Source organism: Mesocricetus auratus, unplaced genomic scaffold (assembly GCF_017639785.1).
Source record: "Mesocricetus auratus isolate SY011 unplaced genomic scaffold, BCM_Maur_2.0 Super-Scaffold_4256, whole genome shotgun sequence".
Taxonomy (NCBI): domain Eukaryota; kingdom Metazoa; phylum Chordata; class Mammalia; order Rodentia; family Cricetidae; genus Mesocricetus; species Mesocricetus auratus.
Window position 1 is genome coordinate 19763019 of NW_024429182.1, and position 26434 is coordinate 19789452.

The 26434-nt window shown below is 51.1% G+C and overlaps 1 protein-coding gene across 1 annotated transcript in view; it reads left to right on the forward strand.

The window, feature by feature from the left end:
• Positions 1-1941: 1941 nt before the first annotated feature.
• The window catches only part of Slit1 (slit guidance ligand 1), a 150556-nt gene continuing 126063 nt past the window's right edge, over positions 1942-26434 (forward strand). The window contains 4 exon segments of the mRNA XM_005063601.4: positions 1942-2443; positions 16671-16742; positions 18577-18648; positions 23697-23768. Coding sequence (XP_005063658.2) covers positions 2247-2443; positions 16671-16742; positions 18577-18648; positions 23697-23768 — 413 coding nt within the window. The 5' untranslated portion in view covers positions 1942-2246.

Consider the following 26434-nt stretch of genomic DNA (forward strand, 5'->3'; position numbering starts at 1 on the left):
CCCTCCCCGAATTACTGAATTTGTGCTCAAGAGTCCATAGCTGGGTGGAGGCCATGCACTGTAATCAGAAGCATGATCCAGAGCTTGAAAAATCAGCCATTCTAGTGTGGCTTTCTGGCTATAGTGCCCTATGCACTATGACAGTGGAGATATTGGAAAATTTTAGTCAGATTAGAAAACAAAACAAACAAACAAACAAACCCCCAAAGATTCTAGGCGTCAGTATCTTGGGAACAAAATGCTGCCATGCTGGGCTAGCCTCTGCTCCCAGATTTGCCCCTTTCTGCTTTCCCTAAGGGGGAGGTGAGGCCGCTCTCCAGCAGCTTCACTAGGGGAGCATTTTATGCCTGCGTGTCCCTGCTGCCTCCTCTGCCGACTGTGCTATCCTCACATGGGACCCTGACTTACGGGGCTGTGCTCACTGGGAGCTTCCAACAGAGCCATCTGCTATTGGGAAAAGCCATCCTCTTTGGCTGAGGGCAAAGCTTTGAGAGGGACAGGCATGGAACTGTGCAGGAGGAAGGGGACACCCACATTGCCAGTCAGATCACCCAATCAACCCTGATGATCAATGGGGTGACAGATGTCTTAGCCAGATCTCCCTCACATCAGGAGCTCAGCTCTTTAGAGCCCCAGCAAGTCACAGCTGTCCTTAGTTTGGAGGAGGGGCTTTGCCTTTTCTGGGGTTGGAGGGAATTCTGTCCCTCACTGGATTTCCTATTCATACCCACACCCCCAGCTATGCCAGAAAGAGGAAAACCCTTGCCCATGGGACTGTGACGCCCAGGGTCCTATACAGGTGGCAGATGTCTGGGTGGTGCTTTTCTCCTAAAACAGGCTGTGTGCTCTCTCCACTCTGTCTGTGGCCTTTTGATGATAGGACCAAATATTCTTTTCATCTATCCCCACCTGTCAGCTGTGGAGAATGCCTGGTGTGCCTGAAGAACGGGCGTCTAAGACTCCCTGACAGGCTCGCTTCCTCACTGGTATACCAGTAAAGGGGCTTGGGCGGAACCCCTGCCCCCCAATACAGAGTCCAGTCAGGACTCTTGCCATCCCAGCCGGCTGGCTTCTGTTCAGGGAGAAAAGGGGTGCTGCCATTTGGGGAGAGTGTGTGTTAAGGGGGGCTAACCTGGAGCTGCCATTTGGGGAGAGTGTGTGTTAAGGGGGCTAACCTGGAGCTGCCATTTGGGGAGAGTGTGTGTTAAGGGGGCTAACCTGGAGCTGCCATTTGGGGAGAGTGTGTGTTAAGGGGGCTAACCTGGAGCTCTTGTGTTCTCTTAAGGTCCTGCCCTCAAGATCTCAGCTGAGCAAGGGTAGGCAGCTTGGAGGGCCACCTGGCACCAAAAACTTCCCCAACAATTGATAAAGGAGGTTGTTGGGGCTGGTGACCTCTTCAGCCATCTGAGCAGTCTGTGGTCCCTGGGAAGGTGTGGCTGTGGGGGTGGGGAGAGTCCCTTTACTACTCTGGGCCAGCAGCTGCGGTGCTGAAGTGACTGGTTTAATGTGCACATCCTTGCAGGGTGGGGGGGGGGGTGGAAGGAAAGAGAGAGAGAGAGAGAGAGACAGACAGACAGACAGACACAGACAGAGACACAGACAGAGACAGAGACAGAGACAGAGACAGAGACACAGAGAGGAGAGAGGCTCAGAGCCCACAGAGCAGGTCCAGCCTGCAACCCCCCTTCCCCGAAGCCCCTGGCGCCTGGGAGGTTGCACCTTTGAAACTGTATGCCAGCCACTGGGCCTCTGCTGCCCTGGAAGAGTGGTGGGGAGGAAGCGGGCGGTGGTCCGTGGGGCGGGGGCGGGAAGAGTCTGGCCCTGGATGCGTGCTATTCGATTGATGGATGACTGCCGGGTGTGAGCGAGCGGGTGTGTGTGTGTGTGTGTGTGTGTGTGTGTACGTGTGTGTGTGCGCGCGCACACGCGAGGTGCGCGCGCGCGGGGCCTGCCCATTTTCCTCCTCGCAGCAGTCAGTTGGGAGCTGGAGTGAGGGAGAGGGAGACGCCGGCAGCGAGCTCTGGGAGAGGAGTCGTGCGCCCTCCGCTTAAGGCGCCTTTCCTGGGTCCGAGTACTGACGGGGTCGCTGGGAGCATCTAGGTGCCACCCGGACCGCTAGGGCGCATCGCTCGATCTCCCCCGGCTCTTTGGTGACTCGGCGGGGATAGCACCTGGGGACGGCCCCAGACTGTGATGGTCAGCGGTTGCAGCCGTCTGGCACGCGAGCGGGACACTGTAAGGGCACCATGGCGCTGACGCCCCAGCGTGGGTCCTCCTCGGGGTTGAGCCGACCGGAGCTATGGTTGCTGCTGTGGGCAGCCGCGTGGCGCCTGGGGGCCACAGCGTGCCCCGCCCTCTGCACCTGTACCGGCACCACCGTGGACTGCCATGGCACGGGGTTACAAGCCATCCCCAAGAACATCCCAAGGAACACAGAGCGCTTGTGAGTACCTCTCCACCCGTCCACTGGGACTCCTCCCCGACCCAGGTTGCTCTCCCACCCTGATGCGTCCGAGGGCCGGGGATGGGGTGGGAGGCGCAATACTGTTGGGCTCCGTAGCTAGTAGAGGAGTCAGTGCGTTGGTAGGTATTCTGGGAGCCAGCAGCCAGGAGCGCGGCTGTCTCCCGGTGCCGGATTCAAAGGTTGCAGGACGGCTTGTCAGCCTATCCTCACACCTGCCCCTTGCGCTGTGCACGGTGACAGGCCCTTCCCACCGCTCAACACTTTATTCCGCCAGGATACATGCGAATCGGTGCCAGAGAGCCTTCCTGGCACCCAGGAGTAAAGCTTCCCACACACGCTAAGCACAGTGTCTCCTTTTGGACACTTGGGGTTTGGCTTGGTTCAGAGTGAGCAGGTGGATTTGGGCTCTGAGGGCTGGCTGCTTGGTGCCATGGAGCAGAAGTTTCTGGGCTCCTATTCTACCCATTGTTTGTCTCCAAAGCCATGGTATTTCTTCCCTCAAAGGTGTCAGCAGCCTACCTCTCCTCTGTCCCTATCTACATCCCAGGCAGGCAGACAATGGGACCTGAGAGCCTTTTGGTTTGGGGTTGGGGTAAGTGACAGTCAGCACCCTGTAAGGGTTGGATGTGTCCTGGACTAGGAACCCAGGAATGGTACTACAGGTGAAGTGCTTGGAGTGGGGGTCAAGGTTGAAGACACTGACGGTGACAAGTCTTAAAAACCACCATTCCTCTCCCCTTGTTCTCATCTACTTCTGGATTCTTGAGGAAACTCCACCCTTTCTAGACCTGCTGAGCACGACGGAGCATGTGTTTACAGAATTGTATGATGTGTTTTCTATTTTCCTGCCGAATGCGGTCCACGCGAAGTCCTAGCATCTAAGAACACCACAGTAGTGTGAGACTACGGGTCTGTGGGTCTTGCAAGTAGATTTCTAGTCACACACAGGGCCTTTGTACAGCTCTCAGGGGTGACTGCACTGGGAGCTTTTTATTGCTACTTTGGAAAAGGTTGCTGGTTTCTTTGAAGCTGGTTTTCCCTTTCTTCCCACACTTCTGGGTGACTGCAGTGAGCTCCAGGAAAGGTATACATATTTTGCTAACTTCCGATCATATTTTCATGAGTCCCAGCTGGTCAGCAGCAAATCCTGGGGAGAACTGTTTGATACATCAAACTGAAGTACCAGGCAATTAGTGAGAGTGTGCTTGCCCCAGACTCTTCTTGGCTTGGTTTGGGACGTTCCTGTGACAGTTTCAGAGACTTTGCAATCTGCATGCAGTCTAGATGGGAATTGGTGTGTGTGTGTGTGTGTGTGTGTGTGTGTGTGTGTGTGTGTGTGACACCAAACTGAGTTTCCTCTAGGCAGCTTCATGGACCTGGAGAGGAACGAATGATCAAAAAGTCTGGAGGACCTCTGAGGCTATCAGCCACCTGATTGGACTGTTCTGGACACAATTCCTGTCCCCTGCTTTACGTAGTGGCCAGTGTCTCCTGCAGCAGTTACCCTGGCAGCAACCTGCGTGTGACACACATGAACCTCTCTCCTTGCTTTGCAACCTTGACTCCTGTGCATTCTTGGTTTCCTTGAATTTCATGAATTCTGTAGTCTTCTTTTTGTTTTGTTTTGAGACAGGGTTTCTCTGTGTAGCCTTCGCTGTCCTAGAACTCATAGAGATTCACCTGCCTCTGCCTTCTGAGTGCTGGAATTAAAAGGGTGTGCCACCACTGCCTGGCTCATTCATTTTTTCCTAGTCAGTGAGATGAAGTGAAACCTGGGATAGAGCAGAGTTGGTTCTGTGAATTCTTGGCTGTGTGACTTTGGACAAGTTACCAGAATTCTCTGAGTCTTAGTTGCTTTCTGTCAGGACATGGAGTTTGGGCTACATTAGGTTTCTGCTTCCCGGGGGGATGGAGGTAATGTTCAGGGGAAGCTAGAGTTCTGATACTTGTTAAATAAGGGCTCTCATGGTAGCACAGGAGATGCCTCATGTTTATTTAGCCAGTGCCTGCCCTGGGTGCTGAGGCCCCAACAGAGAGTGAGCTTGTCTCTGCCTTCACAGGGCAGATGCCGTGAAGGACTGGGCAGGGGACTGTTAGCTAAAGATGTAGGGAGAGGCCAGGCTAGCCATGTATGAGGCTGTGAGAACACTGGGCCAAGAAGACCTTTCTGGGGGTGAGGGGGCTTCTCAGAAGATGGGGTATGTTGTTAGGGTTTGTGGGTTTTGCCAACTAGAGTACAGGCAACACAGGCAGGAGTGACCGCCTGGACACAAAGCCTGCAGCTAGGAGTGGCTGGCCGGGCGGCAAGCAGTTGGCTGGGCGGCAAGCAGTTCCCGTGTTCCCTGGGGCTGAATCACTGTGTCCGGAGATGAGAGGAGGCTGGGGTTGTAAAGAGAGACTGGGAAGGGCCAGGGAAGCCTTTCTCCAGCTTCACATTACTCTTGGGGATGTGGGAATCCAGGGTGAGCCTCTTAGAGGAGCAGAGAGATGTGCCGCTTAGGGACAGCCGCTCTCCAGGCTGGGAGATTCCTGTAGGCCGTGTGCTTGTCTGCCAGTCCTCTGGGCATCTTTGGTGGTAGCCCAGGGGTCCCAGCAACCTAATGACCGTATATTCTATAACTCTGGGTTCACACCTGTCCTCCCAAGTGGAAAGAAATTGCCATGGCTTTCTGTGGAGACTTCTGGGAGGAGCTTGTTGAAGGCCCAGTGCTGCTGAGGAAATTGGTCCGGCCACAGAGGCCAAGGGCTGGGTGGACTGATGGGAAGGGATGCTAAATAATTCACTGTAATGGAACAATTACAGTGAAGCGTGAGGACTGGAGACCTGCTGCCAAGACCTTGCAAGAGTCACATCTTTGTAGGGCCCAGGCTCAGAGGGACTCAGCCATGTTGGCCAAATGTTAACTTTCATCCTTCCATCTTGACCTTCGCGGTTTTTTCCCCCTTAATGTAAACACTGGTTTGCACTAGAGTATCCAGGAGTGTGACAAACAGGTTTAGTTTCTGTGGACACTGTGCTGCCCCACCCTCATGGCACCTGTATTTTGGGCTTGCCACTGAGTCTCCTGTGGGTGCAGAGAGGGGTGAGACGTCTGCTGAGCCTTCCATTAGGTCATCCAAGGATGGGGGGGCAGGGCCCCTGGAAGGTCAGGATGCCATCTGCCCCCAGATCTACCACATTCTGTCACTTGTCAGGCTGTGAGACTTGCTTTCTTGCTGTTGTCTATGTCCCTGTACCCTTTTGCTGGTGGGTCTATCTCACTCTAGTTGCATGCATGCTGCCAAAGTTCATGGCTAGCCTGGGCTCCATTCCCTGAAGCTGCATTCCATAGGGCTGGATGGTCACATTCACGGTTTGGGGGGCCCATTCAGAGTCCATACAGTGTTGGGATTGAGGGGTCCTAGAGCAGGGAACTGCTCTGAGCAGGGGAGGTGGCCCTGGGAGGGGTGGGTCTCCTGCTCTCACTGGTACTGGCATAGTAGCCAGTGTGCTGAGCTCAGTGCTGGACTCTGAGCAACTGGTACAGGACCCAGTTGTGGCCCTTCACCTTCACATGTAAAGGAGATAATGACAGCTTTGCAGGAAATACGCTGGGGCCTGGTGGCACGTGACTGGTGTCGCCTTCCCTTAGTCCGTGGGAATAATATCTCCTATCCCATAAGACCTTCCCAAGGATCCACTCATAATGTGCTTATGAGATGCTCCGCAATTGGAATGTTGGGTGCTAACGCTGTGAGAGGCCCATGCTAGAGACTAACACGTCGGGGTAGGCTCGGGAGGTCCTTGCTGAGGCTTGGCCATGCTTCAGGCTGCTCTCCTGGGCTCCTGCTGCTCAGAGCATGTGGTCGTACTTGGGCATCTTTCCTTTGGCCCCCTGCACTTTGGATACAGGAAGAAGGGACGCTGCAGGGTGGGGGTCGTGATGGCACGCCTCTGGTATCGCCTGTCTGGCGTTTTGTTAGTCTTGCTCTGCCTCTTGGCAGCTGGGGCATCCTGTGGGGTTGCATTCCCTCATTCAACAGATAGCTGTTGTCTACCGAGCATTTTGCCTAGTGGAAGGAGAAACCGCCTCTCCCCAAGTTCCTGTCCAGCAGGGGAGCGAGAAGAATGGCTGATAGGAGAATAAAGACATAATTGCAAATTGAGATAAGTGTTTGGGAGGAGTGCACTGCTTCAAACCCCCAGTTTCTTGCCCATGCAGTGGGGGTAATGATAGGACCTGCTTCAAAGACTGGGCCAGAGGATTGAACTCCATAATAGGCAGAGAGGTGCTGTGTGCCTCACAGAGCCTGGCAGAAACAAGTGCCCAATAAGCGGCGTGATTATCATTGTTATTAACGTGACAGAGAGCTCCAGGGACATAAAAGGATTCGGAGACCACTCAGTGCTCGATCCCTGCAATACCAGGCAGTGGCTGGGAGTCCTTCCTCGGTACCCCTTCTCGATGTCGTGCTAGGAGCTGCGGAAGGCTGCTAGCAGGGGCGTCCATGCTCTCTTGGGGCCCGTGTGGGGCGGTGGGGACAGGCAGCCCCCCGCGTCATCGGGAGCAGACGGGCAGGCGTTTGGCGGAGTTGCCGCCTCCAGTTCTGTGCCGGCATTAGCAGCTCGGCAGGACTCTCGCTTAATGGGATTTTCTTCCCAAATGCTGTAATTATCGCCATACAAATACTTATTACCCAGAGCAGATGACGGCCGGGCCTTGGGCAGTAGCCAGGGAGCTGGGCTGTGCTGGGGGTGGAGAATTGGCTCCTGTTTTTGATGGAGCTTGCCACCCCCCCTCCTTTCTGGAACCCAGCCCATGGCCAACAAACAGCTGTTGGGCACCTGCCGTGTGTGCATCACATCAAGAGAGGTCTGGGTATGGGCTGGTTCCTCTGGGAGCTTGCAGCGGGTTGAAGAGAAAGAGTATGTATGCAAGGACATCTGTAGGGACAGGGAGCACAGCAGCTTCCAGCACAGGCAGGCATCAGTGTGACAATGGCCTAGTTTGCATCCCGGCTCCATCAGCGGCCACCCGGGAGACTTTGGGCAGCTCAGCAGTGACTTGATTTCCTGGGATCAGTGATGACATTTTGCTTGTAGGGTCGTAAAGTTGAAATGAAATCACCCCGATAAAGGCTTAGCCTATTGTGCAGTTTGTAGTCAGTGTCCCATCAGTGCAGAGAGGAGGGTGATTGATGGCAGGCCCTTGGTGATGACGGTAAGAAAGAGGGGTGGGGGCAGGGCTGGAGCCCATTTAGGGTTTGAATCTGGAAGGCAGGTGGAGGTGGGGGAAGGGTAAATGCATTTGGGGACACAGAGGTGAGTCTCATGATTTGGGGTGGGAGGAGCACATCCACCTGAAGAATTTTGCAGGTGAATTCTAGGAAAGCATCGGCTCAAGGGGCTGAGAAAGAGGAGAAGCTGCCTGTGTGTGTGTGTGTGTGTGTGTGTGTGTGTGTGTATGTACTTGTATGCAAAAGCTTGTATTAATTTTTTGAAAAGTCAATGATTTTAAAATAAATCAGCAGAGTTGTTCAAATACCATCCAAGTCCAAGTTTAGATTGTTTTCATCACTCACAAAGAGCCCTTGTGCTCACTATCATATTTAATTTTGTTAGGAAAGTTTCAACAGAAGGGTTAGGAACTCCTGTGTCTCCTTTAACCAGGCTCATTTCATTCCATTTCCATTCTTAACTATCTCACACTCATACTTAAGACACGCATGCTCAAATGCAGTTTTTAAGGCAGGATCTCACTTTGTGGCCCAGGCTGGCTTTGAACTTATGATCCCACATCTTACCCTCCCAAGGACCAGGGTGTCACATCTGGCCTTGTGATTTTTTTCACCCATTTAAGAATAGGCTGGAGACCCTGTAGATTTGTAAGTATTTGTGTATTTTCTAAGAGCAACAAATCTACCAAAATCAGAAACATTTAATAACACGGTATTGTTATCTCTTCGGTAACTCACATTCAGTTTTCATCAGCTGTTTTAGTAATGTCTTATCAACACTTTTACCAGATTCAGACTCTGACCTAAGGCCCCAGATAGCATTTAGAGGTCATGGTCTTCATCTTTAATTGGGTGTCTCCTCTGCCTTTGTTCTTTTTGACTTTGACATACTTAGGCCTACAGCCCAGCTATCAAGCAGTGTGTCCTTCAGCTTGGATTTATCCAATAATTCCTCAGGGTTACATCCCATTCTAACTAAGAATTCTAAATAAATCGCATTGCTCTCTTCCTTGTGTCCTGTGAGGACACATACAATATCAGTCTATCCTGGTATTGGTGACTTTATCTCTGACCTAGGGGTCCATAGATATCAAGGTTCATCTGTTGTCTTCTGTGTTAAGTAATTTCTGGGAGACATTTTGAGGCCGTGTGTATAACCTGCCCTTCAGAACTTTGTCTGGGGCTTCAGACCCAATGGTTGACTCCTGGCTGCATCTTTTCTTCTCCAAAGGGGTCTCCCCTTCCTCTTCGCCTGTTTGTCTACTTATAGCAGACTTGTGTTATTATTTTACTTGTTGGCACCTGGTCCATTACCATTTACGTTGCGAGTGTCTCAGATTGTGCTGGTGGGAGCCGGTGCAAGCCCATCTGGTGTCCTGTTGACAGGCCCCTTTGAGCATCTGCCCCAGGGGTTTTGAGCCGTGAGGGGCAAGTATGAATGGTGTTCTCAGGAATTCTGCTGCCTCGCTTTGGTGTGTAGAATAATTGGAATGGTGTTGAAGGGCAGCAGCCGGCAGCGGGGAGAAAGTCAATTATGTGATTTCTGTGGCTGGAATTTTGTCATTATTGTTATAGATTTCTTCTTCTTTTTTTAAAATTAAAAGCTTTCTTCCCCCTCAAATGGTTTTAGTTTATTTTATTCACGAAATGGTTGGATGAATTACAAATTTAGATGGGTTATACACTTCAACCAGCTTCCACCAATGCTAACTTTGTAACCACAGGGCAGCTAGCCAATTGAGAAATTAGCATAGTTATAATATTATTAACCAAGCAAAGGGCTTTTTTCCTCCTTCTTTTCACCCACAAATGGCCCCCTGAATCCCAGGGGTCCACATTGTATTTTGTTACATCTCTCCTCAGTCTCCTTTAGTCTGGGACAAGCTTTTTGTCCTTTTTGACTTTTCATAACCTTGACTCTTTGGAAAGATCATTAGCTAGCTATTTTATGCAAAGTTTGTTGATCTGGTTGTCTAGTTATCTGTCTGTCTAGTTTTTGAGACAGAGTTTACCATGTTTCCCTGGCTGGCCTGGAACTTACTAGATAGACCAGATTGGCCTCAAACCCACAGAGATCACTTACCTCTGCCTCCTGAGTGCTGGGATTGAGAGTGTGCATCCCATGCCTGACTTGTTTAGCATTTTTCATAATTTGGTTGATTCTGTGCATTTTTGGTAGGAATATCACAGGGGTGATGTGTCCTCAGAGTGTCTTATGGGCAGATGCATCCACATGGCTTGTTGCTGGCTAACCTGCATCCCTGGGTTAAAATGATGTCTACTAGATTCCTCCACTGTAAAGTGACTTTCCAATTCAGGTGTCGAGAGGCTGGGGGTGATGCTTTGAGGCTATACAGTGTCCTATGTTTCCTTAAAGTGCCAGCTATTAATTTTAGCATTGACTAGTGAATCTTATCTTCAATAATCATTGTCTTTCTATATTCCTTAATTAAATTCTTTTGGAAGGAAGAGACTAATGATAAGCTTCCCTTTTTTTGAGACAGGGTCTCACTACATAGTCCAGGCTGTCTGCAAACTCCTCATCATGTTCTTGCCTCAAGATCCTGAACGCTGGGGTTATAGACAAGCACCACCATGCCTGCCTGTACCTCCTTAACAAGGTGGCTTGTCTGGGGGATACCTTAGGCTTTTACTTTCCCAAGAGCACAGGCTATGCATGGTATCTGGAACATGGCACTCAAAAATATGTGTTTAATGATTTCTTTTTCTTTTGACAATTCCACTTGTGATGAGACATTTCATGGGTTCTGATCTTTGCTTTAGAAAATAAGGTCACAGTGGCAGACTGAGTAACAGCCCACAGAGATGCCCATATCCATATCCCTAGCACACACGACCTTATTACCTTACAACTAAACGTAGTAGATGGGGTTGAGATTGTGAGACTGTGTGTGTGTGTGTGTGTGTGTGTGTGTGTGTGTGTGTGTGTGTTGATCCCGAATCACCTGAGTGGGCCCAGCATTATCAAGGGTCCATAAAAAGGAACAAAGGCCTGGTAAGACTTAGCAAATGTGGTGACAGAGTACGAGATTAGAGGTTGTTGAAGAAGAGTCCACAAGCCAAGATATAAAGGGACAATCTCCTGAGGTGGCCAGAGGAAGGCAGCCTTGAGGGCTTCTGCTTTAACCCAGTGAGACACATTGAACCCCAGAACTGTGAGGTGGTGGACTTGGGGTAGTTTTGGCTGCTAGTGTGTGGTTATTTTAACGGCCATGACAGATATTCTGTCATCATAGAATTTCCACAGGACTGAGGCTGGCATTGGAGAGGCCCACAGGCCCAGCCTGGGAGAGACTCATGACTAAGTATAGTCTAGCACAGAATTCACATTCCCAGACTCACCCCGGACTTGCTGACTCTGTAGTCCTTGGCAAAGGCGATTTCAGATTTGGGGAGCACAGAATGAGATCTGGAAGTGCTGCTTGTCTGGGGTCTCCTAATGAAGAAACTGTACCCTTTGAGGCCACAGGAGGACTGCCTCTAATTCTAACCCACACTGAGAGGACTTGGGGTGAGCTGGCGGCAAAGAAAGGAGGGCACCCGTGGGAGGAGCTGTGTTTAGGGCAGGGAGCACTGCGTGGAGCAGGGGAGGAGGGTGAGGAGAGGAGCATGAGGGCCAAGGCAAGCTGCTGGCACGGAGGCCAAGATCACTGCAGCCTGGGACTAACAGCTTCCTGGAGGAACCGAAGGCAGGCAGGGGCAGACGGTGGGAGTGAGGGGGTGGGAAGTCTGGGGGGGGAGAGGGCAGCAGAGAGGAAACTCAGTCAGGCAGCCCCAGGGAGTTGCTTGCCTGCATTGTAGCGATGGTGGGAGGGGCCATGGGGGGGGGGAGTGGAGGAGGGCAGCACTACGTCAGGGAAGGGTGGATACAGAGCTGTACCTGGATGGTGCCCGTGGTCGCCGTTTACACTCTCATGCCAGACTCAGGCAAAGATGCTCAGAGCTTGTGTTACTCAGCACTCCTGGGAGGAGATATTACTTTAGTCAGCTTCGTAGAGAGGTAGAGCCGTCTGCAGCGGGGACAGGGCAGCTGGCTGCTCGGTGGTTGGCTGAGAGTCCCTGAGTCGTGAGGCCGTGAGATGTGTTTGTGCATAGCTTTTAAATTTGACTGGAGCCTGCTGTTCTTCAGATGGTAATGAGGCTTCACTCTTTCACTCACCCAGCTCTACACAGCACCTGTGAGTGCTTAGCACTGGGGCCTCCAGGCCACCTGGTTACCCCTCTCCTCTGGCACAGGGAGGGGCATCTCGTCCAGAGGTACAGGGTAGTAAGGAGACCCCATGGGGTGCAGAGATGTCAACCTCAGGGGGTCAGTGACTGCTGGTGGGGAGTGACTGGGAGGCCTGGGGGTTATCTGGGAGGATCCTTACTGCCAGCTCCCAGCTCAGAGGAGGGGATTGCCAGACGTAAGGAAGGCCCCAGTAATGAGGGGGCCAGTTGAAGTTTGACTCTCAGAATAGAAAAGTACAAGGAATTGGAACTGAGTTGGGTTTGATCCCTTCACTCCTACGGGGATTGCTACTATTAAAAAGAATTCCCAGACAGAAAGTAACACCTGTTGGTGAGGACATCAAAGGAAGCAGCTGCTGTGCAAAACCAGATGGCGATTTCTCAAAAAATTAAAAATAGTTACTGGTCTGGTGGTGGTGGTGCAAGCCTTTAATTCCAGCATTCAGATGGCAGAGGCAAGTGAGTCTCTGTGAGTTTGGGGTCAGCCTCGTCTATATAGCAAGTTCTAGGACAGCTAGAGCTACATCGTGAGATCCTGTCTTAAAAAAACAAAACAAAGAAACAAACTACTATATGTAGTGGTTTGAATGACAATGCCTCCTTGCTCATATAATCCAACACTTGGTCCCAGCTGGGGGAACTAACTGGGGAAGACTCTCAAGAGGTGTAGCCTTCTGGGAGGAACTAGACTTTGAGAGCTCAAAGGCTCTATTTCTAGTTTGCCCTTTCTGCTTCCTTCTTGTGGTTTAAGATGTGCGTCTCCAGCTGCTGCTCTGCCAGTTGCTCTTACGATGGAGCTGTAAGACAAATAAACCCTGCTGTAAGCAGCCTCCATCATGGCGTTTTATCGTACCATAGAAAGCAAACTAATAGACTGCATGACCCAAAAGAATTGAGAACAGAGACTTGAAGAGCTATTTTGTACACTTACATCCATGGTCATACATAGCAACACTGTTTCCAACGGCCAAAGACCAATGGGTGCACGAGTTGCACAACAAACTATCATCCAGCGGGAGGCTGTCCTACACACACACACACACACACACACACACACACACACACACACACACACACACACGGCAGCAGGTGTGCCCGGGAACCTTTGTGCCTGGCTGCTTTCACCAGCAGTGTTCCCTTGTTCACTGGGCTCATCCAGGAGACCAGAGGGCCCTGGGAGAGACGAGGTTGTTGTCAAGGGGCCCACTCTGTACATGGAACATTCAGGCTGTGTCCATCTGTGGAATGCATATATCAAGTGGGGTAGGGGGTGGGTTGCAGTGGGAGGGAGCAGGGAGACAGAGAACCCACTGGAAGCCAGCACTCCTGGAAATATCTCAGGTTAAGGCAGATCTACCACTGTATTCCAGAAAGCCATAGAAACATGTGCCATGTGCCGTGGTTTTTTGAGACAGGCTTTCTCTGTATTGTTTTGGAGGCTGTCCTGGAACTCACTCTGTAGACCAGGCTGGTCTCAAACTCACAGAGATCCGGCTGCCTCTGCCTCCCGAGTGCTGAGATTAAAGGCGTGCGCCACCACTGCTCAGCCCCTCTTTGTATTTTCACAAACCCCCAGATGCTGGTGAGTATCCTTGCTTCCTGAGAGGATTCGAGAACTCCTTCTGGTTTGGTTTTCCCCTACACAGCTTTGCTTCGGAGAATTTTCTCCAAAATCTTTTGCCACTGAGGTTTTTCTTCCCTCCGAGCCCCGAGGCTGAAAGCTGCCCTTGTGGGCACACTACGTGCTGCTCTGACTGCAGTAGTCTTGAAGGGGTTCCAGCAGCAGCAAGCCTTCTGGGAAAGGACCTCCATGGCAGCACTCTGGGACTCCCTGGTGGAGGAACAGAGGCCTGGATGCTGTGTTCTGGCGAGAGGCCATGGTTGCCAGGGCTTGACGACCTTGGGAAGGTCACGTCTCTGCTAAGGCCTATCTGATATTTCTAAGCTGCAGCTGCCCTCAGACATGGGAAAGAAAGGGTTCTCCCTAGAGGGGGGCCGCTTAGACCTGGCCACTGAGAGTGAGGGTGCATTGGGCAGGTGCACTGGGGAAGCCCAGCAGGGACGACCCGGAAAGGCTGTGCTTGGGTGGGAGCCACAGGAACTTTCCTTGCCCGTCTCTTTCCACGCGGTGATGAGCGCTGGGCGGGAAGCGAGGAGGAGGGATGGCTTGAGGTGTGTGCCCCAGTGCGCTCACCGTCTCAGTGAGAAGCGAGACACGCAGGTGACAGACATATCCGGACTACCTGCCTGCCCAGGCCACCTCCACCTGCCTTAGTGGGAATTCTATGCTCAGGGCTTCCTGAGCTCCATGTTGGCCCTGTCTCAGGCAGACAAGTCCTAGCATTTGCCTTTCCTCCCTTTCTGTCAGTGTTGCACTGGGAATATTCTATAGCCAGCTGCCTTATCAAACAAGGAACCCCCAGTGGTGTAGCAGAGACCAGAGGCCTCGGACCAGACCAGTGACTCACAGTGATGAGCATTTACAAGTAAAGATGCGTGGACTGAAGGGACTCAAAGTGGGGTGCGGTCGTGGAGACTCAAAGCCCACCCCAGGATATACTTCCTCCAGCCAGGCTGCACCCACGGAAGGTTACATAATCCCCCACACAGAGCCACCCACTGAGCACCAGGTGTCCATAACCCTGAGCCTGTGGGACACATTCCCACTTCACTATGGTTGTTTTTAACGTTTCTGTCCCTGTAAACCAACAAAGACGTACCTTTTATAACGAGAAAAACGAAACTACCCAAACTACCTTGTGCGGTGGAGTTTGCGGCTGGAAGTTTCATCATGATGACTCAAAGGAAGGCTGCTGTGCTGCCATCAGAGCCAGTTAGCAAGGGTTCCCGAAGATGGCCCCAGGGTTTGAAGAAAAGTTGTGTTGCAGAAGGTACAGATCGGTGGCCATTCCAGGGAAGAACGTTTAGATCAATTAAGATAAAGCCATGGCGTCGATGAGAGCCATCACGTGGAGATGATGTTTCTCACAGCGGTTAGAATAAGGAAGGGGCTTGGTCTGGGGCACTCGCCTATGGTCTGGCAACCTAGAATATCACTGAAGCCCCTTCCGATCCTATACTATAAAGGGACAGGAACAGACAGTCCTAGGCACAGAGAGTGATTAGTCAAATGAATTACTGGCTTATCAACTTTGATAGCTTTGATTGACAGTCTGGGCCCTAGGGTCAGAAGGTCCTGGCTGTGGGTTCTGTCATCTCTCAGCTGTTGTCCTTGGGACACCCAGTACCTGAGGACTGGCCTTCCATCATCCATCAGGCGGTCATGATGGCCACTCAGGCTAGTTCCTAGATTCCTGGGGCTTGTGGAAGCAAAGAACATTCGGTTCTTAGGGGAAGCCCTATGGATCATTGTCTAGACCACATACCTCTCCATACACTCCAGGACAAAGTGTCTTGGACTTGGAATGAGCTCATGGCCATACTGGAAGTTTTGACCACTGTTTGGTTAAGTGAGAAGAATGGCTTACAGGTAAACATGGAGTGTGTGTGTGTGCATGTGTGCGTGTGTGTGTGTGTGTGTGCGCGCGCGTGTGTGCGTGCGTGCGTGTGTGCATGTGTGTGTTTGGGTGGAGCATTAAGGTTGATGGAAAGCATACAGGTGATGGTGACAGTGTGGCTCTTGCCTCAGGAATGGATTAGATGCTGGAGGCGACAGTCAGGGTCTGAATATGTGTTGTGGTGGCCCAGAAAATGCAAGAACTTTCTGGTACTGAAATTTTCTGGGAACGCTCCCTTTGGCTTCCTGAGGCTGAGCAGGCCGCTTGGGAAGAGGAGTTGCTGGACAGAGATTGAAAGAGCACTAGGAGGCTGGGTTGGGGAGGGCCATCTGGCCTCTACCCGGGATCTGTGTCTAGCATGCCAATGAAGATGCCCACCAGGATCTTTTCTAGTTTCTGTAGATGGGCCAAGGGAAGGGCAGATGTGACCTTGGGAGGGAGGACAGGGCAGACACCCAGGGTGGTGTGAGAGAAGGAGACACAGCATCAGTATGTCTGGTCCCTGGGGATGGACATCATGCTCCTTGGACACACTCTCCTGCTAGCTGCCTCAGGAATGGCCTCACGGGCCCTGTGTGAGCCCTTCACTGGCTGCTTGCTTTTTCTCGGGTCCTGTGTTTGCTTGGACCCGCAGCCCCCAACTCTCAGTCTGTCTCTCACTCCCCTCAGACTGGGGTTGACTCAGCGGCTCTTCCTTGAGGATTTTCTGTCTCGTGCTACTCAGCTCAAGTCTCACTTCCTCAGCACCCCTGAACTGCACATCCCTCCCCTGTTCTCCTGCCAGCATATAAAGCACTACCACCCATGATAACACTGCAGTGTCCCCGAGGACAGCTGTGGTCTTTACCTGTTTATGCCGGTGTGAACTCTCTGAGGCTGTCACAACTGGCGCCCTTCATTTTAAGGGTAGGGATTCTGAGGTTTGTCTAGGATACCCAGAATGCCCCTACCATGGCCTATTTCCAGATTCTTTCCCTCCGTGACCTATCTCTCCATCTAAGTGAGTCCCCAGAGTGGAGTTGTGTTTGAGGTGCTCTGCACGCCCAGCAGTGAGCCATGTTTACTGTGCCTGCTGTAGGAATGGGGGCTGCATGAAGCTCCCGCCTGCCTGTTGGGCTTCTTGGCTGGGAGGGTGGGGGGTCTGCTAAGGTGAAGGGGAGTCTGAGTTGAGCCCTGGTGGGGGCAGACCATCCATTTCACTTTTCTCTTTTCCCTGCCAGGGAGCTCAACGGCAACAATATCACTCGGATCCACAAGAATGACTTTGCTGGGCTCAAGCAGCTTCGAGTGCTGTGAGTATGGGCTGCTGTTCCCCTCACGGTCTGCATCTACCCTAACCCCCAGCCTTGGGTCTCTAGATGGAGGTCTTGATCGGAGTTTGAGAGTCACAAGCTAGCCCGGGCCTTCTATTGTGGAGTCAGGAGCCTCCTGAGTGGGTGGAGGGGGTGACACTGAGTGTCCTGACCCAGAGAGGCTACTGCCTCCCACAGGGCTAAAAAGAAAGGATGGGGCAGTCATGGCCATTCCTGCCTCTGGGGCTGAGGGAAGAGCAGGTGTCACGGAGAGTCTACAGGTCTCTGCTAGTTCAGCCTGCTCTGGTGGAAAACCATGGGTGGGACCTAAACCACAGAGAGGCCTTGCTCAGGTTCTGAAGACTGAGGTTCTGGATCAATCCCGATCTGTTCGCTGGGGCCTCACATGGCCTGGCTCCTCGAGCACACAGAGAGGACTCACTAATCCCTGGGCATCAGGCCCACCCAGATTACCACATCACTTTACACTGTCCCTAACAGCTCTGCTTCCAGACACGTCGTGGGGGCACTAGATTCAACACATCAGCTGGAGGGCGTGGCGAGCACAGTGCCCCAGATGGGGGGGTGGAGAACGCAGTGCGGCCCACCACCTCCAGTGTTCTGCCTCAGACAGGCTCCGCAGATCCTCAGCGAGGCTGCAGGCCCTGTCAAGAGGGTGATGGGGGGACAGAAGAAGAAAGACGTGCCTTTACTCAGGTGTCTGAGAGTGGAGATCCTGGAAACGGCAGGCACAGCCCCGTTAAGCAGTGGGCCATCCGGGCCATCCATAGTGCCTGCCAGACAGGTCAGGGAAGAGGGCTGGTGTTGGCCCTCCGTCCCTCTGCTTCGCTGGTCTCGGGTAGCAGAGGTGGATAGCCGTGGCACACAGGCATCTGACTTTACCACCTCAGTTAGATTCGGAGGCCCTGCCCCATCATCACATGTGCAGAGTCCCTCACCTCCCACTCGGGATAGTACCAGGGTTCAGGGGTGTACACTTCACAGTTCTGGGGGTCCTTAGGGCGAGTGGGGGGCCTTGTGGATAATCCACTTTGAGGTTGGGGGTGATGAGTCACTAGAGTCTTTGCTGCTCCAGAACTGACCCACACTGACCAAAACTTTCCTCTTCCCATTCTGGGGAGTCCTCTCTTCCTGAAACTCCTCCTACAGGCCTCCAGCAGAGAGAAAAATATAGTGCCCTGCCCCAAACCCTGCCGGAAGCCCATTCAGGAGCATGCAACCCATCTGCTTGGGAGAGGAGAGGGGAGAACACAGGAGAAAAAGTACTGCCGTATCTCCAAAATGATCGCACAGCATCCCATCTCTCAGTGACAAATGCTGCCCACCAGTCAGATGCTCCGAAACAGAGCATGTTGGTGGGGGAGATGCACAATCTCATGGAGCCAGGTGGTTGGTTGGCCTGGGCACCCATTCCTTTCTTCAGCAGATGGGCCTAGGCGGAATAGGGTGCAGACAGCGGGGGCGTTGTCTGGCAACTGTAGCATTCTTGCTTATGTGTGTGGACTCTGCCCAGTTGATATGACTTTCCTCTGCCATGCTAGCCATGTCTCTTGGATGCATGCTCTGGACCAAAGGACCACATGCACCCCAGAAACCTAGCACCTTCTTCTAGCATAGTTGTGATCATTGGCACTGTGCCATTGCTCTGCCAGGCAATGCTTGCTGTGGAACCTGAGTTGGGGAACTTGGATCTATACAGGGCCTGGAAAGGCTCTGGTCCCCCTTATGAGCCCACATTGCTCTGGCAAAGCTAATTGGAGTTCCTAGGAACCCTTGTTTAGCATCCTGTCTGTTCTGTCTCTTTGCCTCTCAGGCAGCTGATGGAGAACCAGATCGGCGCTGTGGAACGCGGAGCTTTTGATGACATGAAGGAGTTGGAGCGCCTGTGAGTACAGGGTGTGGCTGGGGGGATTGCTGGGGTTGCCAGAGCGGGTGTCAGCAGGCCTACAGTAAGGCCTGAGGTGGAAGGGTCTCAGCCTCACCCCACCTGATAGTGCATTGTGAGATGCTAATTGGAGAAAAATGGAAACGAATCTCCATTCCCATCCACAGTGCAGCCCTGCTGCTAGTCCCAGAACACATGATGGCAAAAATTTGCACAGCTGGAATTCCTTCCGCCCATCTTTCCTAAGGTGTGGCTGCCATTCTTGATTGTGGGTTCGTAAAGGAAGTCACTGGTGTGCTGAGCAGAACTACCAGGGAAGTCTCCAGACCTGAGGCTTGCTGTCTTAGGAACAGGACCACAGCACGGCAGTGAGGAAGCAAAGGCACTCTCAGAGTTTGCATGACTTGTTCCTGAGTGGGGCTTTCAGTTTTGAAACTGGGCCTTGGTAACCTTTCTGCATTCACACTGGTGACGAGGAAAAAGAAAAGGACTTGGCGGGTGAAGATGGGGAGGGCACTCACCTCCCTATGGTGGTCAACCAAATGGCAGATGTTGGCTGGGGTAGGGCCAAAGTTCATGTTCTTTGACCAGAAAGTTCATTTTGTATTAAGAAACTGACCAGAAAAATTGTTGGACATTCATAATTCTGGATATTCTTCGCAAATTACCAAAAATTAGAAATAGCCATTTGGGTGGAGATAAGATACAATCGAGACTGAAATGGCGTCATCACCCCTGGGGTGTGATCACAGTGGGGTAGAAAATGCAGGGAGTGATGTCTGTATAAATAAAATCAGAGGGAGAGAGACCAGGCAGAGACAGAGAGAGAGTGGAGTAGAGGAGAAAACCGAGAGAGGGGGTGGGGCTTCTTCAGTTTTGTTCTCTGTGATGCCTCCTCTTTCTCCCTTGATTGGCTCACAATGAATTTCTATGGCAATTACAGTTAATACTGAGTGCCTTCCGCTGCCCTTGGCCCAGGAGCATGTCATCTAACCCGAGGTAAAGCTCCTCCTGCAAGTGGCATTCCACAGATGAGAGACCAAGGTGCCTAGAGGCTGTGCCGCATGTGCAGAAGAGGGGATTAGAACCAGATTGCTTTGCCTTCAAAGCTGAGGCTCTTAATGAGTAGGACCTAATTAATCTCTCTCCTTTCATTTTTATGTCAAAGAAAACACAGCATTAAACAAAGAAAAGGGCATGTTTGTCCCATTGTCTTCTTGCAGCCCAGAAGACCCCCCCCCCGTCCCATTCCAGCCTTAAACTGAGCAGTCAGCCATCCAGTGCTAAGCCAGATGTTCCCTCCTATGTTTGCTTTCTTTAAAACAGTAAAATCCCAGGCTCTGAGGGCCTGGCTTGGATCTAGTCTATTCCATTCCACCTGCGGTGCTGCCTGGCCTCGGAGGAGCTGGGAAGGCGGGAGGGGGGGTCTGGGCTTGACAAGGCATGGCCCTGCTGCTGCCACTCGATGTTGGCAGAGTCTTCCTCTCAGTCACGACTTGTCACTGCAGAGCTTGTCCCTCCTGTCCATTTTCAGCGCTGTTTCTCTGGTCTGGGCCACCGACAGCAGGCAGCTATTCTACCCCTGGGGTGTCAGGTATGCACCGTGTACCCCTTCTGTGAGCAGCCAGTGCAGTGGCCATCTGCTCTGATTTGTGGGGGACCACGGGGATTGGTTTGTGAAAGCTGGTGGAAGTCGGGAGCCAGAATAAAAACACCCAGACTGTGAACATAGCGTTTTCAATTAAAATGGAAATGTGCATTTATTGGCTCCTTTCCCAGCGACACCTCCCCCCCCCCCCGAAGAATTTCTCTATTCCTTCTAGTATGAGACAGTGACTGGGGATCTGTATGGCTTTATTCACCCAAACACAAACGGTGTGCTTTTTTATTTTGGTGGGAGGGGGTTGGATTTCTTGAAGGTAGAATGAGATTTTTTTTTCAGCACCCTGGAAGCAATTTGGGTTGAGAATTAAATCTTTTCACCGAATTCAACCACCCTTCAATTGGCAGCTTTCCTTCCCTTTTTTTTCTTCCCTAAGATCTTTCCAAAGCAGCCAATGTAATTTTCATATAGATGACTCTCGCCCCCATGACATTTCATTTATTTGTGAATGAAATTGAATCACATAATCCTACTTCTAAGTACCTGTGGCATATACAACTGTGAGAGCAGACACAGCTGGTTCTCACAAACGGTTCGGAAAAGTGTGTGCAGAAGCCGGAGTGCGAGGCCCGGGAAGTCATGGGTCTGAGCCTTGGCCTGGGCTGGCTGGTTGCATAGAGGTCATGGAGCATGCTTAGTTGCATAGAGGTCATGGAGCATGCTTAGTTGCCTGGGAAGTCAACTATGAGGAAGTGAGGCGGAACGGGAGCTGCAAAAATGCAAGCTTCAGAAGCCTGCATCAGCCCAAAGGGTGCTTGGGTAATTCACTTGCCTCTTGGCATCAAAATTCCCTTAGCTTTCAAGAACTCAACTCAGTGACGCCTGCAAGCTGATTTTGGGCACTGGTAAGAGCCAAGTTGTGCGGCAAGATGGTGGCATTGAGCATTTACTTCTGGGGTTGCTGCAAGGAGGAAGGCTTGTACTTGAGTGACAGCATCATTGTCACACGGGAGGAGGAAGCCCACCCTTCCCTCTGCTTTTGTGCTATGAGGTGATGTCTAGGAGTGTCTGTCTTGGTGTCAGGAGTTCCAAAAGGCTAAGTGACAGGCAGCCCTCCTCAGCTGCTGCTTTCATTCTGAGGTACCCGTATGTTTCTTACTATAGTGGCTCATGCCTGTAGCGTCCTTTGATTTTCCACTTTATATTAGACATCGAATTTCCCTCCCCTCCCTTCCCTTCCCCCTTCTGAATGTTTTCACAAATTGCAGCCAGAAAAATGAGAAAGTCTTGGGAGGAAAACAAAACAAAACTAAACCTAGCAATTACCAGGCAGTGTAAATACTGGATTAATTTATTGGACTAGGGATAAGGGACGGGGGAGATCCGATGTCTGCTCTTGTTGCTTTAAGGCTTGCATTGGTAGTCCCCTTTCTTCCAAGCCAATGATGTGTTTCCCTAGGAACCTGCCCTTTAAAGTCAGCTTCTTCCAATTGGTCTCCTAAAGCTGTAAATCCGATGTCTGTCCTGTGCTGGGACATGGAGGTCCCTAGTGTGGTGACAGTGGACTTTCTCACACATCAGATGAAAGGCGACCTCAGAGGAGGTAACCATGGATGAGTTCCTGAGGGCTGCAGAGTCAGTCTCTTCCTGTCCATCCAGAAGATTTCTTTTTGCCGAGCAGGCTCATGGCAGTTAGTGAGAGAAGCACTTGGGGACCTCTGTGTGACACGCTGTGCTGATGCCTTGCTGGAGACTGTGTTGCAAGTCTCTCACCTTTTTTTTTAATATTTATACTATCATCTGCTATAGTTTCTCAACAATTAGACAGTGTCCTTTGCTGCATTCTAGACTCCTGTGTTAAGAAACTAACTGTGTAAGTTTGGACAGCAAGTCTTCCCACGGCTGGTCTGGGTCCTTTGGTGCTCTGTCTTCCTATCAGGCAGATTCCAGACCCAGACTTCTGGCTCCTGCCTGTGTCTGCAGTGACACTCCCATCTGCCCTCAGAACAACAGATCTTGACCTATGGGTCCTGACCCCTTAGGGGGTTGAACTACCCTTTCACAGGGGTTGAATATCAGATATCCTACTTATCAGATACTTACATTATGATTCATAGGAGTAGCAAAATTACAGTTAGGAAGTAGTAAGAAAATAATTTTATGTTTGGGGGTCACCACAGAATGAGGAACTGGATTAAAGGGTAGAAGCCTTAGGAAGGTTGAGAACCACTGATATAGAATATCAGAATATTGAAAACTATGAAAGCACTTCCTTAGGCATCAAAAATTAAAGCATGGCTGGGGTACAGCTCAGTGTTCCAGAACTTTTCTTACATACATGAGGCCTGGGTTTACCCCTCAGCACTGAAATAAAATTACTGCTGTTTGGCAAGGAAAAAAAAAGTCAAGTAAAGGCCACACTGGTGTTTGAGTGTCTCTCTTCCTGTAATTTGAGGCTTTTTTTTCTATTTTGATTTTTTTTTGTTTTTTTGAGACAGGTTGTTCCTTTACTCGACAGACCTTGAACTCACAGAGATCCCCTTGCCTCTGTCTCCCGAGTGCTGGGATTAAAGGCATGCGCCACCAACGCCTGGCTCTATTTTGATTTTTAAAATACATTTATTTGCTGTTTTGAGACAGAGTCTCTCTGTGTAGCCATGGCTGGCTTCGCACTCACAAAGATTTATCTGCTTCTGCCTCTGGAGTGTTGGGATTAAAGTTGTGTGACACCATGCCCTGCACCTGAGCTTTTGATTTTTTTAAAAAGCTAACATTCCCCCCTATCTAATTTCCTGATTTTTTGAGATAATGGTCTCAGTCTGTCCCAGGTTGTTCTGAAACTCATTATGTAGCCTCGTCCTCAAGCTCGTGGTGATCCTCCTGCTTCAGCATCCCAAGTGCTGGGGTTAGAGGTGTGCACTTCCGTGCTCACTGAAAGCATTAATTTTCATTAATAATAATAATAAATGATGTTATTTTAATTTTGAAAAAAAATGAACCAGAGCAGACAGTAAAACAAAACAAAACAAAACAAAGCAAAAGCCCAACAAATCAGCCAAACAGAAACCAACGCTGCCTAGGCAAGTATGGAGAAAACACTAAGTTCTGTGATGTTTAGCCACCCTACCCCATTAGGACTTGTTGCACATTTCATAAGGTCAAGGATCCAACTCACGGTTGGGTTTATCTGGGGATCAGAGCTTGGTGGCTCAGGAAGGGGACAAGCAAAGAAGGAGGGTCACTCTTGCTGTTTAGTTGAGGGCTTAGTATGGCCGAGTGACCACTCACAGATGAGCTGTACCCTAGAGAAGACCCTTGGGGGCTGTGTTCTGGTCCTACTGGGGCTAGATCCAGGTTCTTATGACTTGGAATGCAGGGCTCTCTGAGTCTTTGGCCATCTCCTGAACACGTGGGTGACTCTCACCTCTCCTGTTACCTTTTCCAGACGACTGAACCGAAACCAGCTGCACGTGTTGCCTGAACTACTGTTCCAGAACAACCAAGCTCTATCCCGACTGTGAGTTACACATGCGGGTTGCTACCTACGCTGTGGGGGGTGTGGGATGGAGTTAGTGGCCTGACCTTGGGCTCATGCTTCCTGCTGGCAGGGAAGGCTCGGGCATCGAAGGCCAGACCTTTCTATAGGAAATCTGTGGGATACGTCTCCAGGCAAGAGTGTGAAAGAGTCCCTGTTATCCCAGCTGCATGTGCTGGGGCTGGTGGCAGGGTGTTCTAGGGGTGGGCGTGGCCCTAACTGTGCCCACAGTCTGCTGTGGACACTCTTACACCCTTGTCACTGCCTTGTGTGCCTGTCTTGGGTTGAATATTGATTCAGTCCACTAAGCCCCTCTTCATGGAATGGGAGGCAGTCTGGGAAACAGTACACCAAAGGCCAGACGGTCCTGGGTTTCTCAGTGTGGCTTGCTGGGAGCCAGCATTTCTTCCTGAGCTCTGTAAGCTTCCAGCTGAGCTGGGGTGTGTACCCATGCTTGTGGGTGGCCTGCCACGAATGTCTGTTGTATTCCTCATAATGCAGGTTCCCCTGCAAGGTTCTGGCGCCTGGCACATGTGACTGTGAGATGTCTCAAAACTTTGCTGCTGTAGAGACGAGGTTGGAGAGGCAAAGTGATATCTTTAGAGTGGATGTGAAGCCCAGCACGCTGCGTGTTTCATATTTCATTAGGAATTTTGGGGCAAAGGTCTTCCACACGTTAACAAGTATTAAGTAACCAGACTTCATAACTAAACAGGCATATGGAAATCCACTCAAGGAGGGAGGAGCCGAAGAGGAGGACACCTGCTCTTGGCACTCTCCCTGGCTGGGAACCAGGGAGGCAGAGGCCTCAAGGTCTTGTGTATGTGGGTTATTTCCAAGCTCTACCGAGAGGACATCTGAATGCTCCGTGCCTGGCCTTGCAGGCATTGGCTTCCTTGCACTTGGCAGGAGGACATGTTTTTCATGTAGCGTCATAGCTGGCCCTGGGTGAAGGGAGACCTTTTCAGCTGCTGTCTTGCACTTGGTGCTGGAGGCAGAACCCAGGGTTCCGTCTAGAGTGTGCTGAGTACACACTCTGTGACGAAGCCCTACCACAGCCTCTTCATGTTTCTGAACCTCCCCCGGTGTACAAGCCAGTAGGACTCGGCAGAGAATGCCTATGTAACATGTTCCACCGACGTAAGCCAGAGACGTGAAATCATGACGGAGGCCTGTGCATCCTGTGCCCATCCGGCATGTGCCATCTTGAAAAAGGCACCATCTGTAGGAGGCTGCTAAGCACAGTTTGGTTGATCGAGCCTTTACTCCTGCTGTCTGGGCTCACCCACTGTGGAGGCGGCTGTGGGCACAGACACGGGAGTGTTTAAAGGTATGTTTGCTGCTACGCTTTGCTTCATCTCCACCTGTTCTGTTGACCTGAACATCTGCCTTCCACAACGTCCCTGCTGAGTTCTCCAGTTGTTCTGGCCAGAGAGCTCTCAGGCATGCTACCCTGAGGACTGGTGGGGTGAAGGTGTGCTGGGTATTGTAGGTCATGAGTACCAAGTTCCCAGGTTCCCCAGGACAAGGACTAAGGTACACCTATCTGTCACAGCAACTGAGATGTCAGGATGTTTCTAGTTCTTTCTGGGTATACCGCTTGTTGTCTTGCTTCTCCCTGTACCACCATCCAGGCCCCTTGGCAACAGTGACGTCACTGCACTGACATTTGCATTAGCTGCAGTGTTGGCCCTCCTCCTGCTTCTTGTAACCACATAGATGTGATCTCTGTAGGGTCTTGGGTCCTCACTCTAGAGTCTTGGGAATAGAAATCTGATGAGCCCATTTTAGGCCAGATGATGGCTGGGGCTTGTGGGATCAGCTGGCGCAGTGGTAACTCTGGAGCTGCCTCCTTGGCTACAGGACTGCGGTATTCCTTAAGAAGGCCTGCCTAGACCAGCGCCTTGTTGCTGGTCCCTCCGTTGACTTTCCCTTTGCTTTGGAGGGATCTGTGATTAAGCCTCTCCATCTGGAGGAAATTAAAGACTTTCACGCACCTGCTTTGCTAAGCATCGTGGCAGTGGACTCTGGAGACCACATGTGCTGGGGAGGTGTGGCCAGGATGTGCAGGTGGTGTAGTCTGTGGTTCGGATGATCTTGTCTGCAGCTTCCAGAAGTTAAATCCATTTACTGTTTGTTCTACACTGGCAGTCCTATTCCTTCCAAATGCATAATGGATGTCCTGAAGAGGGGCTTTGTCTTGGATCACAGAACAGTTGGATGTAAGGGCTGGAATTAGGCACTGGGACTCTGAAGGTCCATTAATGAGCCCCAAAAATGGGCTTAGACCAGGACCTGGAAATCTCACCATTGGGGATTCACTCTGAGGAGATAAAACCCCAGCATAAGTATGCACACTGCAGCGATATTTAGACTATTGAACAGAACATGGAAATAACCTTAATGTCCCACATCAGGGAAGTGGTTAGGCAAATTCCAGCATATCTGCTTGATGGAATACTTAAGCAGTCATCAGAAATGGCCTTCATGGGAGATGTCAAATAATGCATATGTTTGTGATATCAAAAACCAGAGTTGTATTGATCCCTGAATTACTCTAAATAATGCATGGAAAATGACTGCAGAATTCTAGCAGGGATTGACTGTGGGTAATTTTTTTCTTTTGTGTTTCCCAGACATTCTTTAAA